Consider the following 11,443-nt stretch of genomic DNA (forward strand, 5'->3'; position numbering starts at 1 on the left):
TAATAATAATAATAATAATAATAATAAACAATACAGCCTATGATCCCATTGTAAATATATTTATAATGAAAGGTATTTTACTATTTGTATAATAAAGTAACACAACATCTTTTAAACTCTCCTTAAGGGACAGTCCTTTTCAAATAAACAAAAAAGCTCAGGATAATTCTCGCAGGTGTTGACGTCACCAGACGCCACATTCAGAATCATCGTTCAGTTCATTAAATCAGCGCTGTTTCAACCCAAAATAACTTTTACTTACTTTGTCTGCGTCAAACAGCACCGGTCCTTAGCATCGCCATTTAGTGTTCTATATTCAGCCTATTTATTTATCCTTCGGCGCAGGCGCGTCGCCGATGTTGCCTTGGATACTACAAACAAACTTTTCTGCATCTTGGATCTTCGTGAAAGAGTGTCGCTGTCCATTATACGTCACCACCAGAATAGCCAGGTAAAACATACCATATCGGAGTCCCAGGGCTTGTAGCTGCCTTTTCACCGGCTCAAAGAGCCTCTGCTGTCGGTGAGTTTCAGCTGAGTGATCTGGATATAATCTCACAATGTGGTTTTCAAACTTCATTGTACCGTATCTCCGGGCTGCTCGCACAGCAAGTTCCTTCTCTCTGTAGTTAAGGAATCGAATTATCACCGCTCTTGGTTTGAGGTCCCGGCCGGTAGTAAGTCATCCTATTCTGTGTGCTCTCTCAATAACGGGAGGAGTTGGGAAAGTGTCCGAGCCCAGCGCTGTTGTAAGCCAATTTTCCAGGAAAGCGCACATATCGCTGCCCTTGGCTTTTTTCTGGGAGGCCAATTAGCCGTAAGTTGTTGCAACGCGCTCTGCTTTCCTGGTCCTCCACTTTGTTTTCCAGCAGAGCACACCTCTCCTGTAGCATCTTAACAGTATTGTGTATGGTGTCCAGGGTAACCTCCACCCGTCCAATTCTGTCCTTTGCTTCCGTAATCCTATTGGCTTGACGTTGTAAATCCATCTTTAATCCACTTATGCTGCTCAACACATCGTCAAACTTTTTTGAGAAGTCGCTTTGCATGGGGCGTATTGCGCTGATAACTTCTGCACTTGTCCCCACCTCTGCTTTTGTCATTGACGTGGCATCCGCGGCCACAGCTGAGCTGACATCAGCTTGTGGAGTAGATCTTAGCTTCGATGTTGCTGCATTTTGCTGTGCTGCTTTCTGTGATTTGGTATTGACCATATTTCTGGCTGGTTATATGCTTCCAAAATATACACGCTTTTTTAGTCTGTTTGTGGTCTGTTTGACATAAAACCCAAGTAGCCTCAGAGCTTTGCTGGGATGCGTCTCACCACTGTCGCATCATAACCGGAAGCAGAAATGTTGGTTAATTTGTTTTGAGTGTAGTACCTTTTTTCAACCACCGGATGACAGTATAAGACTATTTGAACCAAAGGATGGATAGTGAAGGAGCGAGCAGCGTGTCTTCAGTTCTCAAAATGGCGGACGCTCTGTGTGGTTTGAGCTCTTTAGCATAGCATTTTTCACACAAAGCTTTTAATAAAAAAATCAGTAAACAAGTTCTCAGCTGCTTTTTGCAGAGAAAAACAACTTTTTACACAAAGGCACGGGTTTCAATTGTGAATTTTAGAGCTTCGACAAGTCACAAGATGGAGATTTTTTTCCCTGAGGTTGGCCTGTTAGCTTAGCTCGTAGTTTAGCTACTTTTAAAGATCCAAAAATGAGATTTTGGACGGTTAAAATGGATTTTTCAAAGAAAAGAGAAAGGGAGGGGTCAGTGAAAAGCACCGGAGTTAAGCCTTTTGTCATCCAGTGTCCAGTAGAAAGAAAGAGACACGAAGAAACGACAAAGCCGATAAATGAAAATGAGGTTGATAATTTTCATTTATCATGCGATTAACTGATTTATTGTTTATTGTGACAGGCCTACATCTAATCCTTAACTACTTCCTGGACATAGCTGCCCACTGCTCCACCTGAATGTTTGTCAGGTTAGATGGGTTAAATGCAGTGAACTAATTTCATCATTGTATGGAAACATACAATGATGACAATCTCAGATTTTTCAATCTCAAAAGTGGGATACTTACTGGTAATACATTTTTCAACGATGGACTCACATAGGCCTGCAGAGTTTAGTGTTTCAGTTTTTATCACAATTGGTACAAACTATTTTTACATGAATATGTTATTTCAACAGTCCTAAAATGTAAAAAATAAATAAATGTTAAAATTCATGATATATTTTTAGTTTTATGTCACCCCCACTGCCACCAGTTGATAATCCCAGTTGTAGCAGGTTTTGTGACTCAAAACATTTTATTTAGTGAATGAAGGGGCAGAAATGGTTCTTTTGATCAAAAAAAGGATCCAGACACCTGGTTTAGGGCTTTCTACTGCAACTTAGATCTATAGAGGGTGTTTTTATTAACTATGTCTTGTGTGGTTATATGTCTGTTTTCTTTTGTTTGTTTGTTTTTTTTGCTACCGTGTACATAGAAACAAAAAGTTTCACCACCCAAGTAAGAGAAGCTCCTTGCACATCAATGGAGCCACAAAATCAAATATTCTCTCCCACAAAATAAGCACAGCACAGTATCAGAGAGCATTTCATAAAGTCAAACGGGTTACAAGTCTCACCTGACCAGAGCCATCCCATTCCTGACCCGCTTCGTCATAACCCAGTCCACCAGTTGCAGAGCAGAGCCTGCAGCCAGTTTGGCACAGTGATAAATGTTCTGCAACAATCAAAGAAGAAACAACGTGATCACCGCAAACTTAAAGTCAGTCATGGACAAATGTTCGACACAGCCAATGAGAACGAGACTAACAGGGTGAAAATAGACATCTCCGTACTGAAGGGTGAACTCCTTTAAGTCCTCCAGACTCATGGAAGGAGTCTTCTTCACTGCCTCCAGGTATTCTTCACTGTTAGAACAGAAAAGTACACACAGCTGACTGGCATAAGAATAATTTAGTTCCTTTTATGAACCCTAACACAACTCCATACCAACATCAGTTCTGACCTGTGGACCAGCAGGATCTCTGTGTCCGTGGCTTCACGAACAGGTACAGAGACGCAGCGATCGGCGAGTGCATTCCTTACCAAAGCTTCATAACTCACCGTCAGTCGCTCAGGTACTTCAATCTTACATGCTGGACTGCAAGGAAAAAAAACAAACAACAATCTTAATTGTTTAAATAGACATAAACTTATTTTAAGAATCTTTAATGCATTAACAGGGTTCCCAGCATTTCATGAAAACAAAATTCTCTGATTTTATCCTGAATAAATCTTAAAACTCCAGAAGATATTTGAGTCAGACAAAATTCTCAGAACTTAGCCTCTTAGGTGGCAGGCAGAGTCACTGTCAGAGATGACAGGAAGTATACTGTAGGCTACGGTGCATGCAAATGACAGTCAATCCTAATAATACATGACATCAAATACTAAAGTCACCATAGTCGATCAGTAAGGATACATATACTATGTACAGGAGACCCTTCATGGTTCGACTGTCGCGGTTTTTCTATGTAAGACTGTACACGACACACGATTGTCAACTTTAATATTACTCACGTGATTGGGACAGTATGGGATAAAAAGCCAACTAAAAATAAATACTTAGGACAGGTGCCGCCATTTTGTAGTTTTCTTTCAATAAGCCTATACTGTAACACCATTCAAAAGAACTACACTACCCAGAAACCAACAGTGCTTCCGACCACTGCTTTCTGCCAATATGGAGGGAAAGTTTTGCATCTATGAATCTCATAGAACTGGTAGGAAAGTCGCAAATCATCCTGAAGCTTTATGAAGCTCAATAGACCTTTTTCACGCTTCCGCGTTTTAAAGCGGATGTGGTGTTAAACAACTTCCGGTGGCTATAGCATTAGCATTAGACAGTGAGGTAAATGGCTCAGTCTCGGCGTGGTTGCTTTTGTTCAGTTCCTGGTTGTTCTTGTGGGCCAAGAAAACAACCATATCTGTCCCACCATGCTTTTTACGACATACCCAGACTAAAAGAGGAAGTGGATCCAAGTGACCAGAAGAGATGATGGTCCCAACTTCTGCATAAGGCCAGGGAGCACTTGTATGTAGCTGGCATTTCACTCAGGAGGATTTTGTCTACGGATCCACCACCAGCTGCTTTAAAGGTTGAGCTGTTTCTTTCTCTTCACCTGGAATAATTTTGCTGCACCAGCTAATAGACAGTCTGCTTTTAGAGAGCTCAGAAACAGCAGCTTGTCCTCTCACAGAAAGCTAGCCAGGCTGAAGCTGCTACTGCTGTCCACGTGAAACACTTCACCTGGTGGCACATCCACCCACAGGTAAATATCAAATTAAGATGGTACATTATAAACTTGTCATGTAAGTCACGGAGAGATCAAGTTACATGCACTGACTCACAAAATGTATTGAACTTCATGGAAATAATGTCAACAATAATAATAATAATGTCAATAAGCTCAATAATTGAAACAATCTTGCTAACCGTCTTTTATTTTATGGTTTTACAGGTGAACTCCCAGCTGTCCTCATTCTGCTCAGTCCTGTGTTGGTGGACTCTCACTCCTGCTTGAGTCACCATAAGTAGGCAGTGTCTTACCTGAGAGAAGATTGGCTGACTGAGCTAAAGGCCGGGGCCAATTTCAACTATTTTTATATGTGAATGTGAGGCCCATGTTTGTTTGTTTTGTAATTCTTAAATATTATTCATATTTATTTTTGTTTACTTAATTTTATATTTATATTCCAGGTTGAAGGCAGCAGTCTAGTCTTGTGTAGGTTCCGTTCCACTCGTGCATCACAGCTTGTGGGTGAATTTCTGCTCTTGTGTTACCTTGAGCCATCCTTTTGTCTTTTAGTTGACTGAACACTGGAAAGCCTCAGCCTTGGCTAAATATTTATTTTAATAATTATTGCCTCCATTAGAATAGGTTTTTAACTTAGTGTTAATAAAATTTATATTATATCTTGGAACAGTCTCCTGCTTACTTGTAGACAAACCCAAGTGTCTTTTCTGTGTATAAATTATGTCCTTGGATGAAAATCCTAAGGTGGTGTTGCAGTAAGTTTATAAAATAAAAATAACATCCATACCCAAGCTTGTTACATATTGATATAGTGTTATGTAATTACTTATTTAAAGGTTTTGAATTATTTTAAACATTCTTCAATAAAAACACACTTGAGCAGCATACTGTACTGTTTTAATTTCATTTGTAGATTGATTCAGTTGTATTGAAAGGAAAACAAGTGTAATTTACAATATCTAGTAAAAAAAAAAAAAAAAACTTAACTATTTAACATTTTAACTGTACACTATAAATTGATAGTGGATTATAGATATTTTGCCCAAAATTATACTATTTTAAAGAAATTGGCACATTTATGTATTTTTCATGAGTAACAACTATTTACAGTATTTACAGTGATTCACAGCTTGAGACTGAATATTAAAAATATGAAGGAACAAAAGTGTGATTTGTACATTTTATGACTCTTACTGCGTTGATATAAACGCATGGATGAAGGTGTTGAAGTAAAACGTCAGCAGACTCCTCCACACTTCTTCTGCAACATGGAAACAGCAGTAAGCCTTGGTGGTAGAAGATGTACCCCTGCAGAACATCTGGACTGCTCCCTGGTTCTGGCCTCTGAGAAGACATTTCCAGTGACACTTGCAGAGACTGAAGATGTGAAGTGTGGACACAAAACACACGGGAAGACTGCAGCATCAGAGGAAGAGCAGGGATGTGTGGAGCCATGTGGTCCAAAACGATGCTACGCAGGACTTCTCAGATGGGCACTGGTAAGACATCTGTGATCCCTGTGGCACAGGACCACATCTGGATGGTACCAGCTCCAAACTTAGGATGTGCGATAAGTGGTTGGGACTTCAGTTGACGTAGTTTTTCTCCTGCTGTCACCCAGTGAGATCTAAAACAGATAACTGTTTTTAGCACATACATATGATACTTGTTATAACATATTTAGCTTTAAACCGATAGATTTTAGTTTGAAGATGAGCTGAAACAGCAGCAGAACAAAACAGACTGCTGCTACCACAGACAAACAGTAACCACTGAACAGGAAGATGTTACTGTGAGCTCTCAGTAGTACAGAAGTTGTCCATCATATGTCAAAGTTCTTCAGCTGTCATAAATGAACAGGAACTCTAATGAACATGAGCCAACCGGCTTTCTGACTGTTTCAAACCTGCAGTCTGTGGTTCCTCATTTTTCTTCACAGACCTGAAGCATCTAGCTCTGCCAACTACCTGTCCCTCGACAATATTTGACCTACTTATGCAGAAGTAAAGCACAATTTGAACATCAAGCATCATAGCATCTCATAACTAACATCTAGTACGTTTTCTTTCACAAATTGTAATGGCAAATTAAAATATCATTTAAAAGTTTATACCACGTCTGTCTCAAATATTCCAAATAATTTAGCACACTAAATTAGGCTTAATTACGATGTTTATGTACTTCATATGTTGTAGCTAACGGTTAGCTCGCTAAGCTACGTCTTTTCTTACCTTGATAGCTGTTGATATAGACTTCATGGAAGAACTTTTATCCTTTCACAGGTTTATTGGTTCGAGAATTCACCGCTGCGATTTCCTCCACATCAGCGAAAGAAAAGCCTGGCATTTGCATAGACTCGCGAAAGCCGGAAGTAACCCAGTACCATGAGACGCTACTTCCGGTTGTCGTGAAAAAGGTCTATTATCCACACGTACATCAACCTGGACGGGGCGGTGGGCTTTGTCACTGCTGAACCAGAACCAAGCTCGACCGGAACAGAGTTGCTATTCTGCAGAGCTGGTGAGTAAAATGTTGCAGTACTGTACTATACATATACATAAGTTGTTAAAATGACATAGATTTAAGAGTTTAGAACATTGCAAGAGTGTGGGAAGGGTTTATAAAGCCTTAATATATAAAATACTACAATAAATATAGCGTTCTACATCGCTGTTTTTCACCTTTCACGGTGGTGTCTGGAACATAACCCCGGCGATAATGGAGGGACTACTGTACACTATACTATAGAAGCAGAACATAGATTCAATAATACTGGAATACTAACATTAATACATGCACATGTTAAAATGTCAGACAAATCATCTTCTCATTAGCAGATAAGTGTGCAAATTCTCTGAGTTTTTTCTGATTTTTTGTTTTTCTCCGATTCCACAAGTTCTCTGTCTGGAAAATGTGAAAGTCCCTTTTCAGGTTTTCCCTGATTTCCAGAGTTGCTGGGGACCCTGCAGTAAAGGGCAGCCGAGAGTCATGTTGGTAGTCATCAGTTTTAAACGCACCAAAAAAAAGGTATCAATTTTTTAAGACATTTTCCAAAGTGTACAATGGGCTAAATTGGTTTAAAAAAAAAAAAAAAAAAAAAATCTCAAGGTATAAATTAACTTCCGGCATGCCCAAAAACTTATTTGCAGTAAAAATATATATACCAACAGGTGCAAAATGCTGAATAAGTTACAAAATTACATAAAATGCATTTTATTTATAGTTATTATTAATAATAATAATAAAGTCATTTTATGGGAGAAATAACTTGTCAGTAAACAGCAAGAAGCTGCAGTGACAGCAACACTGTTAGCATTCAGGCTAACACCTCGGGTGTACTTGCGTAAATACCCCGGTAAGGCAACATTTACCGTGTCATTAGTTCCTAGCAGCGAATAATGTTTTATGCACATTTAACACTAAAGAAAATAAACTCAATCAGGGAAATTTTTTAGAAACTATTAACCTTCCTGAGATGTAAACACTGAAGGGTGTACGGTGTGTCAACCACAGCTAAGCTACAACTTAACTGTAATTATGACTTTATTACTTCATTCAACCTTTTTTTAACTAACACGACGACTCTGTCAGCGTGGAGTTTAAAACAAGGCAACGTTAAATTAGCTGTATAATTTAATTTGTTTAACACTTACTCAACCCAGAGCAGTTTGTATTTGGTCATCTCTTCATCATAAATTAGAGCTGTTCCGATTGTCATGATGATTCAAAAGTGAAGATATGCGGACTGCAACGTTTCTTTTATATTAACTTAACTCGTTTTGAAAGGTTACACGTAAAATGAAGCAAGAATTGAAAACCATGCAACCTAACCGCTGGCTTTTGTGCGCATGTCCACCACGATGCTTAATGATCACGAAGCTTCAACGCGGAAAGGAAACGTAAACAAAGCATGAAGCTGTTTGAGGATGTCTAACCATAGATATCGTATAATCACTAGATGCCTCATTGGCTGCTGAGGCGCAGGATTTTCGGTAGCCATCTTGGAGCGGTTGTCTTATTTGGTTAAAGCAGATGTTTCAGCACTTCGCAGCTTATTTCTGTTCTAATCGACGGACTGTTGACGTCAGGTCTCGTGGGATAACTTTTCACAAGTAAGATGAACATATTATTGTTAGTATTTTGTGAATAGAATTTACTGTACTGTATTTATGTCCACCAGCTGATGTGATGTTCAGTGTAACACGGTGTTCAGCTGCAATGAAGCTGACTGAGATCTGATGACAGGAATTTTTTTCTAACAAGCGTACTCACAATTTCAGTAGCTTTGGTTCATTATCAAGAGATATGTATCAGAATTGGAGTTTTGTTTAAGTTCTAGGAATTAAAAAAATAAAACTAGGGAGAATACAGGAAATAGAAAATAAGATTGACCTCCTTTGTACAATGTTTTTGTGTAGACACAAATCTCCTGTTTTCATTGTGAAGGTTTCCCAAAGAACAAGATGCGAGGAAGAGGTGGAAGTATCTTTGAGGAGGATTCATCTGAGCAGTGAGGTTTTTAAACTGGAGGATTTAGATCAAACTGATCAGACTGTCTGAGAGATGGTGTGGTACCATCGGTTCACCTTCAAAGAGTAGGTGTATCATTATAAGTTCATTAGAGTTCATAAATGTACATATTTTATTGTCAGTCACAAGGTGAGACACCTCTATGCGTTTATATGAACAGGTAACTATAGACTGTAAAGTTCATATTCATGATGTTTTTTCATTTCAGCTTGAAAACTGCAGGACTACAGGAACTCAACAAAAGCTGGAGCTGCTCTGTCTGTGGCCTCTCAGGAACGTGCACGTCACACACACACTCTCAGGAACGTGCACGTCACACACACAACCTCGGCCTAATGATGTGAGTATTTCTATTTTAAACTTTTGTTTTTTAATTTACCCGTTATTTATCCAGGTTAGTGGTTGAACGAGTATATAATTTTTAAACTCGACATTAACATAATAAAACCCGAGTACAACTCGAGTATTTGATGACGTCATAGATCTCAAGATGCAAAAATAAATTAAACCGCAAAAAAAAGGTAACTATTTACCCAAAAAAAAAAGACCAACAAAACATTGGGAGTGTATATTATGCTCCTACCATTTATCATACTGCAAATAACTCACAGGAAAAACTAAACTATTAGTTATTATTATTAAAATGCAAACGTGAAGAAACGCAGCAGTCAAAACCGAAACTTAAACCGAAACTGGTTCTGGTGGATTGGACCATAGATATAAACACTAGATGCCCGCAGGATTTTCGGCCGCCATCTTGAAACGGTCGTCCTTATTTGGATAAAGCAGAAGATGTCTCAGCACTTTGCAGCTTATTTCTGTTCTAATCGACAGACTGTTGACGTCAGGTCTCGGGGGATAACTTTTCACAAGTAAGATGAACATATTATTGTTAGTATTTTGTGAATATAATATTACTGTACTGTATTTATGTCCACCAGCTGATGTGATGTTCAGTGTAACAAGGTGTTCAGCTGCAATGAAGCTGACTGAGATCTGATGACAGGAATAGTTTTCTAACAAGCGTACTCACTATTTCAGTAGCATTGGTTCATTATCAACAGATATGCATCAAAACTGGAGTTTTGTTTAAGTTCTAGGATATAAAAAAAAATAAACTAGGGAGAATATAGGAAATAGAAAATAAGATTGACCTCCTCTGTACAATGTTTTTGTGTAGACACAAATCTCCTGTTTTTATTTTGAAGGTTTCCCAAAGAACAAGATGTGAGGAAGAGGTGGAAGTATCTTTGAGGAGGATTCATCTGAGCAGAGAGGATTTTAAACAGGAGGATTTTGATCAAACTGATCAGATTGTCCGACTGAGAGATGGTGTGGTACCATCGGTTCACCTTCAAACAGTAGGAGCATCATTATAAGTTCATTAGAGTTCATAAATTTACATATTTTATTGTCAGTCACAAGGTGAGACACCTCCATGTGTTTATATGAACAGGTAACTATAGACTGTAAAGTTCATATTCATGATATTTTTTCATTTCAGCTTGAAAACTGCAGGACTACAGGAACTCAACAAAAGCTGGAGCTGCTCTGTTTGTGGCCTCTCAGGAACGTGCACGTCACACACACAACCTCAGCCTAATGATGTGAGTATTTCTATTTTAAACTTTTTTTTTTATTTACCCTTTATTTATCCAGGTAGTCTCACTGGGTCACGAGAACTCATTTTTTCAGAGAGACCTGTTTAGGAGCAGATGGTGGGGGTTAAGGGCCTTGCTCAGGGGACCAGGGTGGGGCCAATGAGGATGGAGGCAGGTGTGGGTGTTTCACCTTTTCCACCTCATTTTGATGTTGACGGTACCGGGAGTTGAACCTGCGACTTTCCCATCACAGGCCCATCTTGTAACCTCTGCTCCACCACTCCCCCACATAACATCATATCATAATGATCATATTAAAATCTCACTGGTTTCCTTCCAGATGTGTTAAACAGTCCTCCTGATGTTTCCAGGTGGCTGTGGTCAGTGGATGAAAAGCCTGGCATGAACAAGATGATGCTGGAGATCATCATTTGACGAGAGCTCCCACCTTCTAACTGTGAAGAACAAGAGCAGCTCAGTGATTCCCTCAAGGCTCAGTGAAGGTGCTGAGAGCTGCAGAGAGGCTGATTCATGGAGAGCTTCAACACAGCAACCTCCAAACATGTCCACCCTCACACACATCGTCCATGAAGACACTGGACCAGAGCACAAGATAATAAGACAGTGATAACAACGACAACAATAGACATTCACAAATGATTCATACAAATTTAAGTTTTTTTTATTGTTTGTTTGTTTTACAATTGAAAAACAGTTTGTTATCCACTGTTGTCATCACTCTGTTAAAACCAAGGTCTCTCTTGTAAATGAGTCCTATTGGCTCAATGGGACTAACCTGTATCAATAAAGGTTGAATGAATATAAATATATACATAATGATTTATTCAACCTTTTATTTATACAGGTTGGCTTCATTGAGCCACAAGGACTCATTTACAAGAATGGCAATGATAAACTACAGTAAAAATGATAGAGATGATAAATATATGAGAGATATGGATGGATGGATGGATGGATGGATGGATGGATGGATGGATGGAT

The 11,443-nt window shown here is 39.0% G+C and overlaps 1 protein-coding gene across 1 annotated transcript in view; it reads right to left on the reverse strand.

The window, feature by feature from the left end:
• Positions 1-8,028, reverse strand: part of hdac10 (histone deacetylase 10) — a 72,691-nt gene extending 64,663 nt beyond the window's left edge. The window contains exons 1-4 of the mRNA XM_037683736.1: positions 7,964-8,028; positions 3,020-3,154; positions 2,825-2,921; positions 2,634-2,731 (exon numbers count right to left, since the gene is read on the reverse strand). Coding sequence (XP_037539664.1) covers positions 2,634-2,731; positions 2,825-2,921; positions 3,020-3,154; positions 7,964-8,028 — 395 coding nt within the window. The remainder of the gene's footprint in view (positions 1-2,633; positions 2,732-2,824; positions 2,922-3,019; positions 3,155-7,963) is intronic.
• Positions 8,029-11,443: the final 3,415 nt, after the last annotated feature.

Source organism: Nematolebias whitei, chromosome 10 (genome assembly GCF_014905685.2).
Source record: "Nematolebias whitei isolate Nwh7 chromosome 10, NemWhi1, whole genome shotgun sequence".
Taxonomy (NCBI): Eukaryota; Metazoa; Chordata; class Actinopteri; order Cyprinodontiformes; family Rivulidae; genus Nematolebias; species Nematolebias whitei.